Source organism: Phascolarctos cinereus, unplaced genomic scaffold, assembly GCF_003287225.1.
Source record: "Phascolarctos cinereus isolate Bilbo 61053 unplaced genomic scaffold, phaCin_HiC Scaffold_5;HRSCAF=322, whole genome shotgun sequence".
NCBI classification, from domain to species: Eukaryota; Metazoa; Chordata; class Mammalia; order Diprotodontia; family Phascolarctidae; genus Phascolarctos; species Phascolarctos cinereus.
The window spans coordinates 176,484,897-176,510,338 of record NW_027555958.1 but is presented as its reverse complement, the minus strand read 5'-3'; the positions used below and the strand labels follow the sequence as shown (position 1 = coordinate 176,510,338).

The 25,442-nt window shown below is 37.9% G+C and overlaps 1 protein-coding gene across 1 annotated transcript; it reads left to right on the top strand.

The window, feature by feature from the left end:
• Positions 1–1,526: 1,526 nt before the first annotated feature.
• PM20D2 (peptidase M20 domain containing 2) lies at positions 1,527–25,430 on the top strand. Its single transcript, XM_020963086.2, is given in 8 exon segments — positions 1,527–2,103; positions 5,466–5,614; positions 9,945–10,087; positions 14,573–14,727; positions 16,113–16,248; positions 20,736–20,766; positions 20,768–20,841; positions 21,645–25,430. Coding segments are annotated over 8 exon segments (1,326 nt in total). The 5' UTR covers positions 1,527–1,653; the 3' UTR covers positions 21,833–25,430.
• Positions 25,431–25,442: the final 12 nt, after the last annotated feature.

Below are 25,442 nucleotides of genomic sequence, written 5' to 3'. Positions count from 1 at the left end.
TCAGTTCAGAACTGGCTCAGTTTGGGATCTTGGGGTATAGCTATTATATGCCTTTGGAAGAGTAGGTGTTCCCAAGGAGGTGCTAATCAACTGTGACTGGTCAACATACTAGGAGATGGATGGGTTTCTTAGATCACTCAGTCCACACAGGGGCCAATATTGCTTGCCATCAAAGGAAATATCAACCCTAGTCTTGGAAGTCTGTCTCCACCCAAACCTAAGTAGGATAAAATCAATTCTAGCTTGGATTGGAGTTTGACCAAGATAAGAAGATTCAATGCAATATCCTTCTGAAGAACTTTGAATCAGAAGGCTGGCAGGGTGGAGCTTTGAGTCTCCAAAACACACATTACCAAGAGAAATCGTTTTTCATAGGTGTAGATGCTGAAGAAAAACCCAAGTAAGCACCATATTTCTTTAGAAGAAAGTTGTTCTGCCCACTCCCAATCTATGTTCAGCTTGAAATGGTGACCCTCTGCTTAACAATCCAATTGTTAGGAGGCAGTTTTTTCAACCCCTAGTGGATACAGCATGTAAGACCAAAAGATCTGCCTGTCACCTGTTTTCTGGGCTGAAAAAGAGAGAAACTAGAGAACTTAACAGTTGCCAACATACTGGGTCCTACTTCTTGGGCAATAGCCAGAATCTCAGAGGAACGCTTCTAAATCAAGTTCTTGACCTTTTTGTGTGTCATGGACCCTTTTGCCAGTCTGGTGAAGTCTTTGGATCCTCTTTTTAAAAATAATACATTTTATTTTCATCAATACCTTCCTTCTTTTCCCCTCAACCCTCCTTCCCCCATTGAGAAAGCAAGAAAAATAATATGATATAAATGGTATGGTTAAATAAAACACATTCCTGCATTAGTTATACCCTAAAAATCTTTCAGTCAACACTGTCATTTACTAGATTGTAAGTTCCTTGAAAGGGACTGCCTTTTGCCTCTTTTTTTTTTTTTAAATATACTCCACGCTTAGTAGAGTGCTTGGCACACAGTAGGCGTGTAACACTTGTTTATTGATATTGAGTCTATCACCTTTCTATCAGGAGGCCAGTGGCCGATTTTATCATGAGTCTTTGGACTCCTCGGAATCAGGTTTTTAAACAATTAAAAGGAACGCTATATTTCAGTTAAAGGTTAATGAAAATAAGGATGTAATTTTTCCCCCACACAAGTTCATAGACCCTTGAAATCTACCCAGGGACTCTTGGGTGCCTTCACTGCCCATTTACAGATACACTAACTGCCTTTTATGCCTGCTCCCCACGAGCCTGGATACTTTGTATTCACATACTGGAAGGTTTTTCTGTACTCAGAATCCACAGTCCTGTGGGGAGACTAAAATAAAGACAAGAGGTGAGCTTCATAAACATAGTTCTGTTTCAAGCCCTAGGAAACAGAGACTAGGCAGCTGACTACATTTCCCAGCAGGCCCATCGGAAGGGCGGACGTAAGAAAGACGGAGGGGAAATTAAGGGCTGTGATTGGGCGTGAGGTAGCCTGGGGGTGGGGAAGAGGCGGGGCTCATTGGCTCTTGAAGAGGAAGCTGGCGCGATCTCCCGTGGAGATCGGCTGGCTGTGTTGTGGAGCTTACCTTCTAGCTTCTCTCTGAATCCTTTCTTCCACCCGGTTGAGACGAGGTGTTGACAGTAATGAGACCGGGCGAGGAGCTGCCTGGAGAGGGCGGCGGCGCCGTCCCGGAGCTGGAGCTGCTGAAACGCCGCGCCGCTGAGTGCATCGACGAGGCCGCCGAGCGGCTGGGGGCCCTGAGCCGAGAGATCTGGAGTGAGCCAGAGCTCGCCTACCAGGAGTACAGGGCCCACGGCGCCCTGACCCGCTTCTTCGAGCAGGAGCCGCAGGCCGCCTTGTGGACCGTGCAGCCGCACTACAAGCTGGACACGGCCTTCAGGGCGGAATGGGAGTCCCCGGCCCCGAAGTCGGGGTGCTCCACGCCGCTGCACCTGGGCTTTCTCTGCGAGTATGACGCGCTGCCGGGCATAGGGCACGCCTGTGGCCACAACCTGATCGCCGAGGTGGGCGCAGCGGCCGCCCTTGGTCTGAAGGGGGCGCTGGAGAGCCACCCGAACTGTCCGCCTGTAAAGGTGAGACCCGGCCTGGGCTGGGGGCGGCGGCAAGCGCTGCGGATATTGGCCCACACCAGCCCCCGTACACACGCCCCTGGGATCTCCCTGGAGAGGCTAGGAAAGAGCTGGACGCCAGTCTCTCTGCTTGCCCCCAGGTGGCCGTCTGACGGCTTGCATCCCAGGATCGACGGTGTAGTGTCACTACTTAGACTCTTCTCCATCACCTGTTATTTTTCTAAATCTTGGAAGACAGATCCCATACCCGATATGTAGATAGATAGATCTAAATATTTAATTAAGACTCAATCAGATAACAGTTTTGAATAGATTGCACGTAATTCTCCGTATAGAAGGGCTTTGAGCTGAGCTGTAACTAGGGCAGGTCTCTCAGAGCTTTAACCCAGGGTGGAGAATTTAGAGGGTGCAGGCAGCACCTGCAGCCTTTCAGTAGCTTAAAAACAGCAAAGCTTAACACCTAGTTAAACAGAACAGTAAATTTAAGTGGGAAGCTACCAGATGATGGGCTGAGAGTGAGCTGCTAATGGGAGCTTCTATCCTTCAGGTTGCTGGTATCCTTCCTGACCCCCTCAACTGAACGCTTACTTCATGTCCCTTGATTTAGGCTTGGTTTGTAGGACTCTTTCCCCTAGGCATGCATTCTTAGTTATGATTTGTTTTTGGGCCCGAAAACTTGTGTGTCATCTAGTATTTTGAGTAACTGAGGATGGGGGGGCGTGGTCTAAAGACATTGTTTTGTGTCTGTACTTGTTTCCTTTGGGGGGGAGTTCATAACAAGGGCTGTGGAAGGGAGGAAAGTAAAGGAGAATAAATGGACAAACGGATGCTGTATTTTGAAAAGAGATCTGCAGGGGCTACAAAACCATTGGGGCAATCCTTCTGTGGCTGCTGTTTATCTTTCTGGACATCTTTTATATTTAAATACTGGAGAGATTTTTTTACATACTTTATAATTCTCATAGAACTATTTTTTCTGTAATAATAGGGAAGCATTTTGAATATAGTTCAGTGCAGGCTTTAAGTTTTTAAAAAAAAATTTAAAGAAACCTTCACATTTTAAATGGAAAATTTTTAATTTGGTTTGAGAAAATTTCATTTAAAGAGTCTGTCATTTCATTTAGCATATATGAAAAATTACTCTTCACTTTTGGGCTAAAATTGAATCCAGCCTTGTTTTGGTTAAAGAGAATGTGAAAGTATTTTATTTTTGAAGACCATTCTCCCTTGTCTTTTTCCTTTCAGCTCTCTCTTTTTTTAATCTTTGTCCATTTAGGGAAGGGTTGGTTGTTTCTGAATGTGGGCAACCTCTTTCTCTTCTCCTTTTATCAATACAAGAAAAAAACTAAACTGTCAAACCAAGCATATTAAAAGTTCTAAGATTAGCATGGGGCACATAGCAAACATTTATTAAGCTCTTACTGTGTGCCAGGATGCTAAGTGTTGGTGATACAAAGAATGGCAAAATCATTGTCCTTCCTTTCCAGGAGATCCCATTCTAATAGGGAAGGTAATATACAAATACTCTGTACAAGATGTAAATGGAAGGTAATGTCTAAGGGAAAACTCTGGGGAAAAGGGTTGTGGTTGACTAGGAAAGGCTTCCTGCAGAAGCTGAGATTTGAATAGTGTTAAAGGAAGCCAAGGATTCTTAAGAGGAGGAAGTAAGGAGGGAGAGCATTCCAGGCATGGGGGATAGCCAATACAAATGCATTGGGAAAAGAGGACAAGCGGGTAGGAGTTCAGAAAGATTATGAGCTCAGTTGTGGACATGGTTGAGGTGTCAGTGGGACCAGATGTACAAAGCACTCCAGTTGGTAAGAGGGGCCTGGAGCTCAGAGGAGAGAGTAGGATATGTAGGTCTACATAAATAGGATAGTTGAACTTGAGGGAGCTAATGGGCTTTGGAGGGCTACAAGGTAGTAATGATAATTTTAAAGAGGAGGTACACAATCCTATTTGCATAATTTATAGGAACCGTATAGTTCTCAAACAGTAATAATTGTCGGTTTAGAAAAATTAATGTCATCTCTCTGACAATGATGCTTATACATATATTTCATCTTAAATTTGTTGCATTTGCTTTTTGAGGGTAGGAATCTTGTCTTTTTTTTTATCTTTGTATCCCCAGGTACCTAATAAATGTTTGTTGAATTGAATGATTTTAGAACTTGAGGAGCCCCATTTTTAAATGACATTTTTTCTGACTGTTTAAAATTGTATGTTTTGAAGAAAGTATTAAATATTAAAGTAAAATGTTTATTCTGTAAAGTTCTTTTTTGTTTAATTAGGTGTTTGGTGACCAATAAATCTGCCTGATTGAACTGGTGGAAACGAATTAGTAAGTTTGTGTAATTGGTCATTTCTAACTGTGGTATTTAAGATTGTTTAATGCACTTCTAAAATAATCCATCTTGAAACTTCTTAATGAGGTAGCAGCATAAGAGTAGAAGTCATGAGATTTGAATTTTAGTCCCACCATTGCCTTAGCCTTTCTGTGTCCTTTTAAGCAAGTCATTTTACTTCCTGGGCCTATTTTTCTTTCCCTGTAAAATGGTACTTGTCACCTACCTCACAGGGTTGTTGTGAGGATTAACTAATAATTATAAAGCTCTTTGCAGATAATTTGCCTATTAATGCTAAATTACAAAATGCCTCTGACATATCCTGCCTGTGTGACCCTGGACAAGTCAGTTACCTATTTATTGCTTAGGCCAGAGGTGCCAAACTCAAGCTACAAAACTGAATCAGATTAAAATGTAATTAGCAAATGTTTTAACAAAATAAAAATACAACACAACATAGATAATGTGGCTTTCTAAGTCAATATGCAGCCCTCAGGGATCTTTTCTATTTGAGTTTGATACCACTGTTCTAGGCAACTCTTCAAGACTATTAGGTTGCCCAGAAGGTACTGACCTGCATTTGGGAAGAGTTTTCCCCATGCAGGAATTCTCTATACCCATGAAATCACAGATCCAGTCCTTGTTCCTACATATATAACCTTTGTCAAGAAAAGTGGCAATAAAGGCTTTAAAGATACCTGAGTTACAGAGTACATTGAACAACCAAAAAGTTTTAGTTCTCTTTTCATCATGAGCATTTCAGACAGAAAATTTCTGTTGTGTCTCATCAAATTGGTATTCATATGAGCTCTTTGATATTGCAAAGTAAATTAAAGTCTGAATTTCTGAGTATCATACGTCGCTGTCATTAGTTGTATGTTAGAAGCGAAAGTCTTTCCTGTAGTTTGAAGACATAAACAATTAAGTAGATTCTGAATGAATGTATACTAGGAACCTGTATGATATTTGGTGGATTATCACCAAATATTAGGGCTTTTCTGACCCCTGTATCTTTTCTAGATCACTGTCCTGGGCACTCCCGCAGAAGAAGATGGAGGTGGCAAAATTGACTTAATTGAAGCTGGAGCTTTTAAAAATCTTGATGCTGTTTTTATGGCTCATCCATCCCAAGAAAATGCTGCTTACCTACCTGATGTGGCTGAGCATGAGTAAGTAAGGAAGTTGAGGAAAAGAGATGTTTCTTCCTTAAAACTAGAATTTAGAATGTTTTTGCTACAGCACTTGAATTTCAAGATGTTTATATTACCTCTGTTTTATCTTGGTCTCTCCTGGAGGGAGGGGTGTGTGTGTGTGTGTGTGTGTGTGTGTGTGTGTGTGTGTGTGTGTTTTCTGTATATTCCATAGAAACTATTTCATTTTTTATATCCTCATTCCCTTACACTTTAACAGATCAGTTATCTCATTGCTATTCACTAGACATTCCCTCTAACGATCAGGTCTTGCCTCACCTTATTTAGCTTTTATTCATGTCCTCCCATAAGTTTGCTGAAAGAGGTCCACCCATTGAGCTGGGAGCCTTTCTGGTTTGTGGCATACAGTGAAGCATATAGGCTGATTACCAAGCTATTCCTCACATGCTAATTGACTACCCCATCTGTTTTGAGCACGTATTTCTCTGATAACATTTTTTACTTGAGCTTTTCTTTGAGGCTTCATGTTATTTGTATGAGCCTACTCACATGCACCACACACCTCTCAGCACAGCCTGCTGTGGAACTAAGTGGGTTAAATATTTAACAAAGGTGCTTTTTAGCTTCTTTTGGTTTCCTTTTGGCCAGCCCCTTTATTTTCCTCTCCAGGGACAGTGTGTGACCCATCTTTCGATCTAACTCCAACTTCTTCTTTTATAGTTTCACTTATTCATACAATTCGGTTAGTTCAGCAGCATGTCCACTTAATGGTTATTTACAAGGCCCCCATTTTTCAAATACCAACAAATAAAATGTATAGTCAGTCTAAGAACTGGAGTTCATAACATCTCATGTCCCATTATCTGCCACCGTCACTGCAGTAGGGAGCTACACGAGGCAGTTTGTATTTTATCTTTGTTTCATAGGTTGTTATGGCCAAAGAGTCCATCAAGAGGCCAGCCTGTTGGTGGTGAGCTTCCGTATTCAGCTAGGTTGGGTCTCTGAAAGCAGGTTGTCTCTTGTTGGGCCATACATATTTAAATGAAACAGCCAGAGGATTCATTTTGCTGGTAGATCATATAGAAAGCCAGGCTCACCTCCATGCCACAAAGAGGCCTTGGAGGAGAGGGCTTTGTGGGGAGGATTTAAAAATAGTAGGCACTTTACATCAAAGAAATGATTCAACTTGTGTTTAGCAATAGGAGATTTTTCTGAATCTACATTTAATACTTTTCATTGTGCGTTTGACAATGAAAGTCATTTGGTTTTGCCTTTTATTTTAACTAAACTTCTTTTATAAGAAGGATTTCATAAGCATTAAAATGCTATTAGGGTGTAAAACTACTCTATAAGAACCCTAAGACAGAAAAACTTTCTATTTGTAGTGCATTTTAAAGTAGATAATGAGTAGCATATTAGTTTTCAGGGAAACCATCCAATCTTGGGCAAACATCTAAAAAATCAGAATTTCTCTATGTAATATTGTAGAAAATGTGAACTCCTTACATAGTATAGCATCGCATATGAGTAGGGAGCTCAGAGGTCATTTAATCCAACTCTGTCATTCAACAGAGAAAGGACTTGGCATGGGTCACACAGAAAGTGGATTGCAGAGCTAAACTCAAAAGCAGGTCCCTTGACCTCAAATCATTGCATTTTCCAATGAACCAGACTGGTTCTAAGCCATCTACATTGGAGTGTTCAGAAGTAAAAAGTAAAACTGAGAAAGATTATCCTGGGCAAATCTTCAGTTTAAGTTAAAGTAAATTAAAAACATGTACAGTAGTTTCTGTCCAGGAAGATGCTCTAATTCCTATCATTAGGAAGGATTAACCTTGAAAGATTATAATGATTAACTCTTACTTATTAATGTCATTTTCTTATGTCCTTTGAAATAAAATTGACATTGATGTATTAGTAAAATGTTGAACTTGGGCACTTAATACATTCATATAGGATAGCTCCTACCTAGTCTCACTCTGGCATGAGCCCTTCACAAGCTTAAAGATGAGTAAGTGCTTTTCAATTTAAAAAAATTACTACTAAAATAAAATAGCCATTAATATAGTTTTCTCTCAGTTTGTATTTGTGGTGTTTTTATTAATTCATCTGTAAAACTGGTATTAGAATGTTTTCTGTGGAAGGTGGTTTATGTGGGGGGAAGGAGAAGGGTTGTTTGTTTTTTTTAAACACCCTTCCAAATAAATGTCTTGACAAGTGTTTTTCAGTTTCAAGGGGATTCTGAGAGAATAGACCTATTCTGTTATTCAGCCAATGTTCATCAAAGGCCTACTGTGTGAACATTGTGCTAGCATTGGAGGAGATAGAAAGATTCAAGAATACACACAGCCTTACTGGTCACTGCTTCATACTACCATAATAAAATTAGGCACCTAGAGGCTTTTTTGCTAAGGGAATGTTTGGAAACAATCCAGAAATGACATGAAATTTCTAGCGACTCAGAAGTTTAGTCTGTTTCATTTATTAAATCTAATACTCTCCCAACAATTTGATACCTCTCTTGAAATATCCTTAAATAGATTGTTTACACAGATGCTTAAAGATTTTCGGCTATGTCATCTTTAAGCATTTTGGAGGAAAATAACGATACATCTAAATGTTAGATATATAATAGGATACATTTGGTTAAGTATTTGAAAATAGTTTCCCCTACAAATTTGTAAAAAAAAAGAATTTAAGTACTTTAATGTGTCCACTGAGCATTTAGGCAGCTTGATTTGTTTCTTTGCCAAAACTTTTTTTTTTCTGATAGCAGCTAAGCAACTAATCTTGGTAAGAAAACCATTTGGAAATAGGATAAGTAATTTATAATGTTCCAAGATATTATTACAAAAAAAATTTGTTTCAATTTAGATAGGTAAAAAATTTCATCAAAATTGAGGTAAACTAGTTTTTTTTCATAATTATGTTAGTATTACAAACAGAAAAGCGGTGAGAAGTTCATGGCAAGAATTAGTAGAAGTTATGAATTTTAGTAGCAATTTTAATTGATTAGATTTATAAAGTACATCTCTTAAACACCAGCTATTGACTGACAACCATTTTAGCATGGAAAATGCAAAGAAAAATGTTCTAACAACTAATCATTTCAACATTAGAATGCTTAAGTGGCATGTTCTCTTTTTAAATTTAATTTTTTGTTCTGAACTTAAACTCCAAAAAAGAGCATTTCCCTACCTAAAGCAGAACACAAAAAGAGGGTTCCATATGAAACCTTGAGTCTCCATTTGACACAACTTGCATTATAAAAAGTATATAATAAATTCAAATATTACTTTTAAAACTGTTCTGCTTGTCTTTGCTTCCTTCTGAACTTCTTTTATTCTCTCTGTGCATTAAAAAAATGTTTCAATGGCCCTTTTTATTTTTTAGCATCTCCATTGCCACCTCCCCCCTTCCTCTAATTAACTGAGAGAAAGAGGAGGGAAATGCTTGTAACAAATAAAGGCAACCAAGCAAAACAAGCCCACTGCTTGGCCATGTCTAAGAACCTCTGCCTGCAGTCTCTCTCTGGCACCGTTGTCAGAGCTCAGAGATGTGCTTCATCATACGTTCTATGCTCATTGCTTTGAGTCATTGCTTTGATCAGAGTTCGCAAGTGTTTCATAGTTGTTTTTCTTCATGATGTTGCTGTTGTGCTTATATAAATGGTTTTCATGTTTTTACTTAACTGCCTCAATTCTTATGAAGAATTCTCTGAAATCATCTCTTTTATCATTTCTTAAGGTGAAAAAACTATTCTGTTTGCGTTTTTATACCACAATTTGTTCAGCCATGCCCCAGCTAGTCTAGAAGCAACTTAAGGCACCCACCTTAAGATTTTAGTTGTTTTCTCATCCCCAACCTACTTTTGATTCCCCTTCAGTTTCAGATATGAGTGAAGTTTATCTGATGCGCACTCCCCCAAACCCTCCATTTTTATAGATTCTTTTCACAAAGTGTACCTACTTCTTGATTGTGCAAAGCATTTAGCTTTTGGTTATTCGTCACAAATTTCCACCACCACTTAACATATTTGTTATGGTCTACTCCCTTAATCTATTCCTGGCCTCCACAATGAAAGTTATGCAGTGCATATGTAATACTCTGGATGTTTATGGGACTAGGACCTGGACTTCATTGAGATAAGGAAATCTCAGGTGAGGAAACTCCCTCTACCAGTGTAGGTTGGTATTTTCTCTGCAACTTATATTCATAGGAAGTTGCAGCATTTATGAATTTATTAAGTAATAATACTTGGGTGTTTCCCCAAATAACTGCTTTGGACTTTTTTTTAAACTTCATTACAAATAAAGAAAATAAATAACAAGTGATACTTATTTCCCAGTGTGACTGTGAAATACTATGGAAAAGCTTCTCATGCTGCTGCTTATCCTTGGGAAGGTCTGAATGCATTAGATGCTGCTGTTCTCGCGTACAACAATCTATCAGTTTTAAGACAGCAAATGAAGCCCTCTTGGAGAATTCACGGTGAGCATGCCAATACTTCTTTTATTTGAGGAGTGTTGCTTATGTTCGGTTGGAATTTAATAGAATTTTAACAAGAATAATGTTTCCAAATGTTTATTAATTTAAATGTTGGTAAAAGGAACTGCTTTTCAGCATGAACACATTTTCAGAAATGCGTGCAATGAGAGACTGACATGGTTTGGCTTTCAATATTTTTTAAAAGATCATTGTTTCTGAGTTCAGCTACAGCCCTAGTGTAACCCTTGGCAAGTCACTTAATCTCTTGTCTGCCTCAGGTTCCTCAGCTGTAAAATGGGTAAATAATGGCACCTATCTCCCAGGGTGGTTGTAAGGATAAAATTCCATATTTGTAAAGTACTTTGCAAATTGTGAAGTGCTGTGTAAATGCTGTTTATTAGTATTGGTAGTAGTTTGGATATTTTTGTTTCTTTCATATTATTTACCTATTCAATGGCTCAGTTAATGTTAAAGGGAAACCATATATTTTGTAAGTCAAGACTTGAGTGTGTAAGTTGCTATCACAGTTTTTTGTTTGCTAATTATGAAATTCCCTGTCTTAGTTTTCCCAATTTTAAAAATAGATAATAGTTGCTTCTTGTGTATCACGGAAGTATCGTATGATGGCTGGGGGAATAAGGGGGAAGAGAAAAGGGTCAGATAGAATATTAATTCTGAAGTCAGAGGACCTGGCTTTAAATTCCGTCTCTGACTCTTGCTCCTCAGGCAAGTCACAACCTCCCTTGACCCATTTCCACATCTACAAAATAAGACGGTTGAAGTATATGAACTATAGGTTGGCCTGTGAAGTCCTTCTCTAATCTGAGTCTGTGATCTTATGTTAGTAGAAACCTAAGTCAGTGGAACAGATGAGCAAAGAGAGGAGAGAATAGGTATTAATGGTAGAAAGTTAAATTTCTTTTTAAAGACCTTCTCTTGGCAGAGCTATAGCTTTTCTTTGCCTTAGAGTTTTGGCTGTAATCTGCTAATTGTGGATCAAAAGCCAAAGAAGCTCAGTGTCCCAGGCAGCTCTCTAAATCTCCAAGTTGTGGAGATCTGTACTGGCGGAAGAAGTTCCATGGGAACCTCCTACCCTGATGAAATCCCAGAACTGGTCACTAGAGAGTCTTGTCTGTCACTAAAGAAAGCTTTGTTGTTGTTTGGTCATTTTCAGTTGTGTCTGACTCTTTCACCCTGTTTGGGGTTTTCTTAGCAAAGATCCTGGAATGGTTTGCCGTTTTCTTCTCCAGCTCATTTTACAGATAAGGAAACCGAGGCAAACAAGTTAGGTGACTTGCCCCAGGGTCACACAGCTTGTTAAGTGTCTGAGGCCAGATTTGAACTCAAGTCTTCTTGACTCCAGATCCAGTGCTTTATACACTGGGCCACCTAGAGAAAGCTTGAAAGACCAGAATAAATCCTCATCCTGAAATCTCTGGCAGAACTGGGGCAAACATGCATACATTGGAAAACTTAAAGATCAACTGTTTTGCTCCAGGATAAGAAATTTTGTAGTGAGCTGTAGAGACTCTGCTTTATATTTGTGTTTATGCCAGTGCCAAATCCAAGTTAAGGCTACACAGAATTCCAGTTGACCTCTTTGTTAGAAGAAGTGAAAGGGCTAGACAAACATTTTTTCCCATCTCCCAGTTAGTAGAGGGAATCAGATTTTTCTTAGGAAAAAAAAAGAAATTTTTAAAAAATCCAACACCTGGCTGTACATATCTACCCAAATTTAAGAAATATTGATAGTAATTGAGGTGAGCCAAAAGAGGAAAATCAGTCTGAAGGAAGCAGAAGGGAACTCTCACCTGCGAAAGTTTGGAGGATATCCAACTGTGAAAAGAAGACAGGGGAGAAACTTTGGATCTGTATACTAGGCTATGGAACTTTCCCGTAGAGGATAGAACTACATCCTTTGAGGGAGCACTGTTAAGGTTTTTAAAAGTTTGAGCAATAAATTAAAGACTTCAGAGATAGAGTTAAGTGGGTTGTTTTATTTTTTAGGTTTTTTTTCTTTAAATCACTATTACTGATTGATGTAAGGGGCCAGAAGAAGGCTGAGGCAATTTGGGGAGAGGAAGGAGTGGGTGAACAGCCGGTTTAGAAGATGGTTTCTGAGAAAGGGATTTGGATTCCTGAACCAGGAAGATAGAGTGGCCAAAGATAGAGTGAATCTAATAAGGACCAGTAAGAAATGTGTTTGTAGTCTTGCAGAGATTTAAACTGAAAATAGAGGAAGAGTGATAATAATAATCTTTTTTTTTTAAGCAGTTGGTGTTAAGTGACTTGCCCAGGGTAACACAGCTTGTAAGTGTCAAGTATCTGGTCTGAGACCAGATTTGTTTTGTTTTGGTGAGGCAGTCAAGGTTAAGTGACTTGCCCAGAGTCACACAGCTGGTAAATGTTATGTGTCTGAGACCACATTTGTACTCAGGTCCTCCTGACTCCAGAGCTGGTGCTCTATCCACTGCACCACCTAGCTACCCCAACAATCATTTTTAAGCTCCTACTTCTTTCTAGGTACTTGCTAGGTACTAAGGATATAAAAACAAAAATGAAACAGGCCCTGCCCTCAAGAAGCTTAGTATCTGTGGGGGAGACAGTATGTAAATACATGCAAATTTGTGCAGGGAAGGCAAGATAGAAAATATAAGCAAATGTGTGCAGGAGAGGTAACATATAAATATATGCAGCCATCAAGGCATCAACAACTAGGGGGCTCAGCAAAGACCTTATGGAGGAAATGGCACTTGAACTGAGATTTGAGGGTAACTAGAGATTTTTAGCCTTTGAGCTGAGGAGGAAATGTCACCAAGGACCAGGACACAGTCTGTGCAGAGACACAGGGATAGCTGATGGGATGTGGTGTGTGAGGAGCAGCAAGAAAGCCAGCATTGCTAGATGAGAGTATATGAAGGGGGATCAGTAGTAGCTGTATGTGGCCACAGTCAAGTCACTTAACCTTTATGAGTCTCAGTGCCCTGATCTGTAAAATGGAATCCTCTCCATAGAGCCTTTCCTCACAGGGTTGTGAGACTAAAGTGAGAATTAATTTAAATTCCAGCTATCATTGGATTCAACTAGAATATTTCCATTAAACAGGAAACACTGAATACGCCAGTGTGGCTGGAGCAGAGGGTTTGAGTAATGGGCCAAAAGACTGGCAGTGTAGCCAGGGCAAGATTGTAGAGGGTCTTGAATTTCTGACTAAGGAATGTAGATTTTATCCTATTGGTAAGATTTTTAGCTGGGAATGGACTGTAATAAAAAATGTTTTTGTTTAATTTTTATTGATATCTTTGTTTTTATATCACCTCCATTTCCAAATAGATCCTTCCTCTCCTCAGAGAGCGTAACAAAGAATTTTTTAAAAAATCACGGGTGGAGGTGAATGAATGAACATCAGCTTTGTCTAATAATCTGTGTGGTGATGTTCTGCACCCATAGTCCCCCACCTCCACAAATGGAGGGAGGGAGGTCCATTTTCTCTTGTTTTCTTCTGGCCAAGCTTGGTTTTTATAATTACACAACATTCAGGTTCAGGTTTGTTCTTTCATTTACATGGAACAGAAATCTTTGTATCCTCAGCCCTTAGCATAGTGGCTGTCATGTAGTAAGTGCTTAGTAATTGCATGTTCTCTGACTAATTATGGCTACTAAATACATTGTATTTCTTTGTCTTGCTAGCTGTCAGTGCTTTAGTGATCTTTCCATTGTAATAACTTCTTGTTGTGAAAAATTTTCTAAATTGGCATCTCTTTACATACTTATTAGAGCGTTATTGCTTTAAGAGACCTCAGAGCGTAGATGTTGGAACCAGAAAAACTGGGTTCATGCCCCAGCTCTGTTATGGAGCTATCTGTGACCTTGGATAAGTCCCTGAGCTTCTCAGGGTTTTAGTTTCTTCATTGATAACAGTAAAAGGCTTAGACTAGATGACCTGAATTACTTTCCATTTCCAATGTTCTGATTGTAGATCTAATCCCATTGACACGTGTCTGGTTTTGCTGCCAAAAATATTGATTTAAACATTCCAACTGCCGTAAAATTTTGCCAAACAGAGTAAATAGTATAAAATTTTCTCATTGTCAAGTTGTTTATACCAACCCCACACATAGACTTCTAACAAGTAACATTTAATTAATTATATCTCCAGGGTACATTTAGAATTAGAGAAGAAATGATTTTTAAAGTTGACCCTGTGTTATATAAACTCATTCCTGTGTTTATAGGAATACTTGGATTTATACTCAGCTATTAAATTTCCTTTCTGCTTGGCTGGAAAATACCTTAATTAAAGTAACAGTACATATAACTTTCAAAATCCTTTGCAATTGGGGTTTCTATGTGACTAATCACCTTAAATCTTTCCTTTTATATAAACATTGGTAGAAAAGCTTTATACTCTTGTTACAACTTAAGTCATTGCTTTTAGCAACTTTTTAGTTTGCTTTACTCTAATGACATGACTTTTTCTTTTTTTAGGCATAATTAAACATGGTGGTGTGAAACCTAATATCATTCCCTCATACTCTGAATTAGTCTATTATTTGCGTACACCCAAAATGAAAGAGCTTCCAATTTTGACAAAAAAAGCAGAAGATTGCTTTAAAGCTGCTGCTTTGGCTACAGGATGCACAGTAAGAAGTATTAAGAGCTAATCCGTTTGTTAATCAGAAATGTTTGGAAGGGGAGAGGATTTGGAGGGGGAAGGATCTTGATTTGTTTTTTTTCTACATTTTAAACAAAAAAACATTTGAGAGACAAATGGAGAGAAGAAGCAGGTTATGTGATTCAATTAACATAATTATGTTATTATTTTCATCTTGATTTATCCTTATTATGAATTTTCACTTTTTAATTTCAAAGAATATTATAACTATAAAAAAGAGGAATATTTTCTCAGTTGACTGAGTAGGTTGTATTTCAAAAGGCCTGAAGTCTCTCATACTGGTTGACTCTGACCCTCTCCTTTGCCATGTTTAAAAAAACATATTATAAGTGGTAGGGAAGACTTCAGTTGTTGGGAGGTGCTTTGGGGGCAGTTATATACTACATCTATGATAGCTACAAAAATTTGTGCTATTTATCAGTTTTTATTATCCTTAGCAAACATGTAATCTACCTTTTTAGACTTGTGTAGTAAAATCTCTATTAAAGGAAACAAGTCATCGGCAAAAGCTAATTTTTGAAAAGGCATTCAGGATAAAAAATTATGTATATGGTACTTTATAATAAACAGCAGGACCTTGGAATAAGATGGGGGGAGGGCTGCCTTTTTATTCTATGGAAGGGTATTTTATTTCTGACATCAGTCACATCAACGAATATTTATTGAGCACCTATGGTATGCGTGTATGAGGTACTGTGGCAAGTGCTACAGGAACCCTGAATTTGTAGCCTAATTGGGAGGGACAGGATAGCATTTTTTGAACTGTTATTTGAATTATATATTAAGTGCTAAGAAGTAATAGATCCACTAAGCGCTATAGTTCTGAGGAAGAATACAGCTCCAGGAGGCCATGGTTGTTATTCTTCTTTCAAAGACCACTTGAGTCAGCTGGGTAGAGTGGAGTGGTGAGGGAATTCAAGCAAGAGAACATAAAACAAAAGCTAGGAGGTGTGTTCCTTCTAGTAGATAGACAACAGGAAATATTAAGTGACTGGGTTAGCTAAAGAGAAACAGGTAGGTTAAATTACCTCTTCCTTTGGAAACTGATAAGAATGAGACAATTAAGTGGTCCCACCTATAAAGATGCACCCATGGTCTGAATCCTGACCTTATAATGAGGCAATGTATATACTAAGATGTATATATATATATATTTGAATGTTCTCATGACAGGAGACAAAATCCTGGGTGCAGGTTATATGGTGCAGTTAAGATAATAACTGCTTCCTTCAAAGGCTTACAGTTTAGTGGAAGTGAAGGTGCTTATAACTTCATTGATTTGAAAAAAAATTATTCCAATTCTGTTTTTCTATTTTTTTTTCAAATTGTGCTTAATAACTGTCTTTTTGTTAGGTGGAATTAAAAGGTGCTGTACATGACTACTATAATGTTCTTCCTAATAAGAGCCTCTGGAAAACTTACATAGAAAATGGAAAAAAGCTGGGAATGGAATTTATTTCGGAAGATTCTATGTCAAATTGTCCATCAGGTAATTCTAAGGGTGCTTATATTATTTATTTAGCTATTGACAAAGGTCTTTACCTCCTCTCCCTCTCTTTTGGTCTGGGGCTGTCATTTAATCTCTGTATGATGCTCTCTTTGAGAAACTTCTCTACAAATGCAGATGGGCAACCATTCTGCAACCCATCTTAACAGCTCAGTTCCCTCTAACTTTTTAATTGTTTCTAAGTGACTAAGTACTCAGGGCTAAGATCCCTCAGGACCCTGAGGTGAAAGGACACCTCTGTGTCAGAGGTGGGACCTGAGCCCAGGTGTTCCTGACTCTTAAGGCCAGCCCTCTATCCACTTTACCAAGCGCTGTATATTGGGGAATAGGAGGGCATGGATTGTTAATGGAAGGGAATGTTTCCTCTCAGATATTTGAGAAATTGAAGTTAAGGTTTGTTAACCTTAAGTTAAAGTTAACTTCAATTGAAAAATTGAAGTTAAGGACAGAAGGAAACAAATGGACCCTTCTGCAAATACAGAATGCCAGATGAGTTTGTTTTATTTTTAGAAGTAGCCATATACTTGGCTTTTTTTAAAAAAAATTCCAGATATTTACATTGGTGACATTTTATTTAGCCAATTTTCAAGTGACAAGATTGAACCAGATGATCTGTAAATCTTTTTTAATTCCTATGATTGTGAACTACTTAAAAAAGAGAAGGAAAACTCTTAATAAGTTGTTCTTAATCCTCTTTATAAATAAGCAGGATCATTGCCAGGGCAGCGCTTACTTAGTTGTATAGGGAGTTGGTGATGTTTGTATTGGTTTGTTGCTAGGAAATAAAGATCAAAAATGCAGAGATACTATGAAGTTGCTTTTAGGTTTTCCTACTATAATCAATATACTGTTATTAAGAGGAAAAAGTCTTGTAAAACATAGTGACATAAGCATAAAACTGAATTTAATTTTCAAGGTTTAGTTAAAGATACAGTGATACCTTTGAGCAGTGAAACCTTTTATGGTGAAAACAATTTGAAACCTAAGCAGTAAAATGACCTTAGCTCTGTTATCTTTGTAAATTATTTGAGTATTTTTGATTTGCTAAGTTTTTTTTTAGTTATTCTTTCTGAGGATTACTTCTTACCCATATTACTTAGTACCACTTTACATTTATATAGCAACTTTTAATAACTATGAAGGTGAATATTTGTTAGAATTTTGAATTTTTCCACAAGTAATTTTTTGTTCATCTCATCTTCTCTCTTTTCTTTCTGCACAGTTAGACTTCATAATGAATAACTTGTCAGAAATTCTAAGGGTAGCTCATGGAAAAGTGGTAACACAAGAGAAAAATAAACACAGTGCAAAAAATGTGTATATCTAGTTATTTTCCTCACGTCTCTCCAGTTTTTCATTTTGGGGAGAAAAAACAACTCCAGTAGATACCACTGAGAACTGACATTTTTATGGGGCTTTATGTCTTAACAATCAGATGAAAACAAAAGCCTTTCATGTCCTTTATTCTACTTCAAACAAAGATTCTGCAGTATATCTGTTTCTGTGTCTAGATGTTTGGCTTCTAGTAACAACTTTGTCAGTGAAGTTCTAAGTTATATATGATGAACTATTTTCACTGGTTCCTAACCTGTGATGGTCAGTCTTTACAATAAATTTTGATTATTTGGCTAATGGAGAACGACCTTAGGCTTTTAGTAGTTTGGAGGAGTTTTTTTTAGATGCCTGTCTCAATCAGCCTTCCATTCATTTTATCCCTACGTGACTGGTTTATGGTCATTGGACTAATTGATAAGAAAAGTTGAACTGGAACCCATTCTCCTTATTCCAAGTATTTGACATCCTATCTGCCAAGTTCAAACCTTATCTCACTGAAACTTCTCACTGTAAGCCTTGTGCTTTTTTTCTTAGCCCTCATCCATGTTTATTTTAAGCAACTGAGCTATCTCTTCCCCAAGCTTGTCCTGTCTCCCCTATATACATACCCTGGAAGCCCTGTCACTGCTCCTTAACCTTTTCTCTTGCCCTAGCCATCATCCAGGGGAATCCCTACCCTGGAAGTCACAGATACATGTTTATACTTGAGGGCGTCAACATTCTTGGTCCTTTGGAGCATGATGTTCTTGGCATCAAAAATTAGAGCTCTCAGTGCATTTTCCCATAGAACATTGGTACTATCCTTTGTTTATGCAGTATCTGTTTAATCCAATCAATAGACTTTTTTTAGTACAAGATACTGTTTTAGGTAGTCGGGGTACAAGGATGAAAGGAAACCTCAAGAACTTGTATTCTACTGAAGGGATACAACATGTACACATGGAAATGCTATGTACATACGTGTTTATGTACATACATATATATGTGTGTACATACACACACACACACACACACACACACACACACACACGCACACACACATATCCATACACACAAAGCAGTTTTCATAGGAGTCTAGCACTAGCAACTAGAGGGCATTAGAAAAGGTTTCGTGTAGCAGAGGTCCCCTGAACTGTACTTTAAAGGAAGCTTGGGCCCTGAGAGGCAGAGGTGAGAGAAGATTCCATTTCAAACATGGGGAATGAGCTGTATAGAGGCATTGGATCCAGGTGATGGACTGTCATGTGTGAGGAATAGCTATTTGGCCATTTTTACTGGAAGACAGAGTGCGTAAAGGGGAGTAAATATGGAGTAAGACTAGAAAGCCAGGGTATGAAAACCTTTTTAATTTTTCCTAGAATTCCTAGAATCAGTAATATGGGCAACCCTAGTCAGATCTGTGTTTCGTCAATGTCACTTTGACATCTCTATGGAGACTGAATTGGAAAAGAAAGCCTGGAAACAAGTTAGAAAACAACTTGGGAGTGGGGGTGGGGCTATTGCAGTAGTCTAGGCCAGTTGACTAAAGGTGATAAATATAAGGTCATAGATTTAAAACTGGCAGAAACCTTAGAGGTCATCAAGTCTAGTAAATACTCCTCCTCTAATGCATACGTACATCATTTTACAAATGAGGAAAGAGGCATAGAGAGGCTAAACAACTTGTCCTGGGTCACACACTAGTAAGTGGAAGAGATGACATTTGAACTCAGATCTTCCTGATTCTGGAGCACACTAGCCACTATGCCATACTGCTGAGAGGTGTTGTGGGTGGAATTGACAAGATCTGGCAAGGGAGGTGAGGCAGTAGTCAAGTTTGTGAACATGGCTGACTAGAAGGATGCTGGTTCTTTCAACAGAAATAGGGACATTTAGAGAATTAATGGGTTTGGGGTAGGCAAGCATGAGTTCTGTTTTGGATATGTTGAGTGTGAGATGCCTATAGGATATCCAGATGGAGATGTCTTAACAGATAGATGGTAATGTGGGAATGGAGTTGAAGGACTAAAGCTCTATATTTAGGGGTTATCTGCATGGAGATGATGGAACACATGGAACTAAAGTTAATGTCAATGGAAAGAATATACATCTGTATGTCGAGAGAGAGAGAGAAGAGGCATATATTCGTAAGTAGTAGGCAGAGCCCCAATGATGATCCATTAAAGGAGACTGAAAGGGAATAGTCAAGCATGGAGGAGAGCCAAGAGAGAATTGTCTAAAAGCCAAGGGAGGAGAGATTGTCTTTAAGGAATGGGGGTTTCCAACAGGGTGGAAAACTATACAGAAATCAGAGCACTGAGAAGAGGTCATTGGGTTTGGCAGTGTGAAAGTACTGGTAACCTTACAGTAGAGAGGGGAGCAGGTAGGAGGGGAGGATAGAAGCTGAAATGCAAAGAATTGAGAATAGAGTGGGAAGTGGAGAAAATGTAGGCTGAGCCTCACCTGAGCTAACCACTGCTTATGGCATTTAGACAGTCTTCTCAAAGGTCATCTTGTCCAAACCATATCTAAGTAGCATTTTCATATGTCCCAAGAAATGCCTCTTCAGTCTTTACCTCATCTCTTTTCAGGGTGAGCTTATTACATCCAGAAGCAGTCTGATCCACTTCTGGATGGCTCTAATTGTTAACAAAGCTTTTCCTTACATCAAAACATAATTTTCATGGGAAAAATATGTCCTGAGTTCCAAAATACTGAGCTGATTTACAAGTAGATTTTGAGCATCTGATCCGTTTGTGAGTTAAAGATAGCTAGTATTAATTTTTAAGAAAAGTGACTGACCCAGAAATTTAAGAAGCATCTGGTAGCCATGCACCCATCTGTCTCACTGTGTTTTCTCTAATAACTATACTTTACAGAAGTTACAGAAGTGGGGTTGGCTTTTCTGGCTCTGGGGACTGGCTCTTAAGAATACCTAAGGTCAAGTGATAATACATTTTCATCTCATATTTCAGTGTACTTTATCCTTCCCACCACTAATCCTTGGACAACCTAACCTGTCTTTTTGAAAAATGTGCTACTTTGCTTTCACTCTGAATATATTTTCATGTCTGAACTTGGAAAGTGAGTTTTTTATTATAGTTTAATAATTCAGACATTTAACTAAATGCATCTCTTATTTTGTATGCTCCAAGGTTCCACTGACTTTGGAAATGTTACTTTTGTTTCCTGGAATTCACCCGTATTTTTATATTGGTTCTGATGCACTGAATCATACTGAGCAATATACTGCAGCTGCAGGTAAGGGTTTCTGATGTGAATAGACTTTGGAATAGATCATCTTGGGAGGTGGGGTATGGGGAGAGAATTACTGGCATCTGACAGCTAGCATTTATATAGGACTTTATAATTTGCATAGCCTTTTATGGTTATTATTTCATTTGATCCTTGTCACAGTCCTGGGAGGTAGCTGCTATTATTATCCCCATTTTACAGATGAGGAAACTGAGGCAGAGAGCAGATAAGTGACTTGCCCAAGGTCACAGAGCTAGTAAGAGTCTGAGGACAGATTTGAACTCAGGTCTTCCTGATGCCAGGTCCAACACTCTATCCACTGCTCCACCTGTCTTCTCAAAGGGCTCGAAAACAAATATGAATGCCCAGGATTATACAGCTGGTAAAGTGTGTGAGGTCAGATTTGAATCAGGTCTTCTTGACTCCAGGTCCCGCTTTCTGTCCATTCGACTACATAGCTGAAAGAAGCAAATTTGTCTTTGTGGTATAATTATAATTAAAGTTACCCAGAATTAGCTGTGGATAGTGTGTGCATAGGGGGAAAGGGGTAGTGATTGAGCATTAACCATCAAATTGAGGAAGTTTTTCTTGATTGTCAAGTTTTTGCTTAATTTTGAGTGAGGCTGGAAAGTTTCTATTTTCCTCATTTATTCTGTATATATTCAGATATGTACATGTTGTCTCCCCAATAGAGTGTAAGTTCCTTGAAGGTAGGGACTGTCCCATTTTTGTCTTTATGTCCCCAGTGCCTGGCTCATAGCTGCCACTTAAATGTTTGTTGGTTGAGTTTTTTTCCTTCTGCCTTCTAGGATCCCAAGATGCACAATTCTACACTTTGCGTACTGCTAAGGCTCTGGCGATGACGGCTCTAGATGTGGTTTTCAAGCCAGGTTTGCTGGAAAGAGTCAGAGAGGACTTTAGACTTAGTCTTCAAGAAGAAGAGATTTTGAATGCTGCAGAACAAAGCCAAGTTGGCACAACTTGTGAATCACGTTAAGAATCAGTTCTTCCATTAATGAGGTTAGGATAGGATTGCTTTTTTTTCCCTCTAGGAGCAAGTTTCTGGTATTTTGAAATTGTGTGACACAGTAAGAGGGGAAAATACATTACCTCATGTAATCTAAAATAAATTTTCACAGATCTATATTTCATGAGAATTTAAATGTACAGAAATTGACATAATTGGAACTTAGTATCTCAGTACTCAATCCTCTTAACACAAATGATAGGTTTGTTATATACACAGCTGCAGACCTATATATGTGGTACTGCAAAGGTTAATGTTGAAAAGAATAAGGTTTAAAACCTAATGTTCAATAGAATGAATGTGCTTTTGGAAGCTATAGGTACAAGGTAATAAAGGTATACTGTGAAGATACTTTTTAAATATGTGAATAGCTTTTTGTAGGCTTATTTACTAGAGATATCTGATGTACATTAATTCTGTGTGAATATTTTAAAAAGAAGTGAGAGGAAAAGGAGCCAGGCAAGCTTGTTATGTGCTGTAAATTTTGTGAATTGTTAGCCTTGGTGATTTAGTATAATGATGATAATACTTCATCTGAAATCGAATCAGTAAGGAAGAATATTTGGCTTGTGTGTTCAAGTCTCTTAATCTTTCTGGGTTTCTGTTTCCTTTCTTTATGAAAGGAGGGAATTGAAGGAGGGCTGCTCTTGATTTTTTGTGGCTCTAAAATTCTATGGTCTGTACTCTGTCCCCAAATTTGAAGTTCTCGTGAATAGATCTTTTAGGTATATATGTGGTTTCTGGGGCTAGGACTTGAGAATTATATATTCCTTTCTTTACACAGTAGACATAAGGAAAAGCACATTTCCCCATTGATTTTTATTATACAGCTGGAGATTTTCCTGTCAACTGAGATGGAAACTTTAAGTGAGGTTAAGGTAATGGACAGTCAGTCCTGTGACATACTCACCATTGAAGGATCCTATCAGCACCATCATTTGTGAGAGCTGTGGTTTCTACTTCACAATTCACTGTCCTTGCTCAGACTTTCTTTATTCTGGGATTTTCCTTTGGTCTTCAGACAACACATTGCTTTGCATTACTTTAAATTTCCCAGGACAAAAAAACCTTTCTACATAAAGGCTTGAAGAACTTTCCTCCCCACTTTCTCCTGCTTGGGTATTTAACAGCAAATAGTCTTGGGTAATTATAACATATTTCGCATTTAGTCTTTTGGGGTTTTTTTTCATATTTCGCATTTAGTATGGACATGAAAGCATTTGAAAATTTGAGGCTTTGGGTATGTGAAGCAAATTTATTGCTTGCTTTATCAGTTTTGCATACGTATCCACTATACAAATGTATACAATATACAATAGTACAATAGCTAATGTACATAGCCAAAGTACAAGTTTTCAGTTTGGCATAGCCAATGTACTTACAGGGAAGCCTTAACCGGAAGAAAAAATACATTATTTTACTGTATTCTTCAGACACTAATGATATTCTAGAATACCTTATTCCCTTTGTGACTTTGTTCCTGCCACTTTCCTTGCCAAGAAAGTTTCTCCTATGACAAATGAATTACTTGAGCCAAACCCCATGTGGAACTGAAATATGCTGTTTTTCCATGTGAAAGAAATATATCCATGAACTTCATGTTATACTTTATAGGCATGACTGTAACTCATCTCTGTCACCTAATTTGAAATTAGCAGGTAGGATCCCCCATGCTGAAAGCTAATCTCTTTGGAATTTGCTTTCTGTGCCACAGTTCAGTATCATCCTAAGGGACTGAAGCCAGAATCTTCAGATTTTTCAAACCAACCTTCAGCCTTATTCTTCCTGGTTGATAAGTAGTCTTTATTTTCATGGTTTGCCATTTTAGAGGACAGAGGAAAGTAAAAATTAAGTAATCTTTGAGTATTATTTTTAGGCAAGAGCAAATAAGGGGTATAGAGGATCTATTTATTTTTGGTGTGCTGATCATTTTTCGTTCCTTCTGCTTTTTGAGTAAATTGTAGGTGCATTTTTTTGAAGGGGGAAAATTAAGTGCCTTTTTAAAATTAGTTTGAACAATGACATGACTTGAAAAAGAATTCCATTCCTAATAGATTTAGAAGACATTTGTTATGTGCCCTATTTTAAATGCTGTGATTGACTTCAAGTCAGAGGAGTCCTGTGTTCGTGTCCCCCCTCTAACAGCTTTGTCACCATGGATAAGTCACTTAGCTTCTTCCTCTGTAAAGTGGTAGATATTAATCCCTATTTGCCAGAGGATTGAAAAATAATTTACGTTTGTAAAAGAATTTTGCAAATATGTTCTCTCTCCAAGCTCTTTGAAGCCAGGACTGTGACTTACCCATTTTTGTTTCTACATCACAGGGCCTTGTGCATGGGTGTTTAATAAGTACTTGGTGAAAGAATATTACAGAATCTCAGAATTTGATTTTAAAAGAACTGCAAGTGGTCAGCTAGTGCAATATGCACATGAAAAGAATCCTCACTATAACATTCCCAAGAAGTGTGTGTAGCCTTTTCTTAAAGACTTCCAAGGGGAGGCAGTCCATTCCACTCTTGGACCACTCTGTCAGGTAGTTTTTCCTGACATCAAGCCTAATTTGGCTCTTTGCAATTCCCACCTTTTGTAACTTCCTTCTTTTTAAATCAAGGGAATGGAATAACCTTGGCGATTACAAGATAAATTATTAGGCTCTAATGACAATTTTGTGGCTACAGCAATATATACTTCTTGGAAAAGAGAAACAATAAATTATTTATGGTATATTATCTCTAAAGTGAGTGGATGAAGATTCTTAACAATTACTTTTCATCCTATGTGAGTAATAGTCATGCGAGTAATAGTCAGATTTTTTGGAGAAAGTTAGATGCATTAGTGATAAATTTTGAATTATGTAATTTAAGAAGAAATTCTATTTTATTAACCCCCCCCAATTTTAGACACTAGGCAATTCCATTTCAGTGAGTAGAATTACTTTAATTAGCTCTACACTTAAGTCAGTTCAGTAAGCATTGCAAGTGTGCAAAGCACACATATTTTTATATACTGTATGACAGGCTGAAACTTTTTCCACAGTAATTTAAGTTAGTTAAGTATGACTTTGTATAGTCTTTTGTTTATCATTTGCTTAATATACTTTTTTTTTCAGGAATTACATATGTAAACTTTGGTTTAGCATGAATTTTGAGTTAACTTGAATTAGACCTAATGTAATTACAGATTCAAGTTCTTTTTGCAGAAAAAAAACTAAGGTATGTGGTGGGATTATTGATTTTTGAAAAACAAGTCCCATGACTCTGTATGGAACCTGTAATGACAAAGTGTGTTGTGTTGCTTCAGCAACTTGAACTGCTTCTCTCCTCACCATCTCCTTATTTCTGTAGCATTTATTTGTAAAAAACAAGGTGAATATGAATCACTAATCATTATGCTATTTCCATGTTCCTCAGAGTATAACAATGAATTCAAGCCATGGTATTTATTTACAATCCACAAAATTATTGACAATCTTTTTTTTTTGTATTTTAACAATGGTAAATTCTTACTGTGTATTTCCACTAATTTTGGAAATTTTAAATAAAATTCTAATGAAACAAAAACATTAAAGTGTGTGTGAGT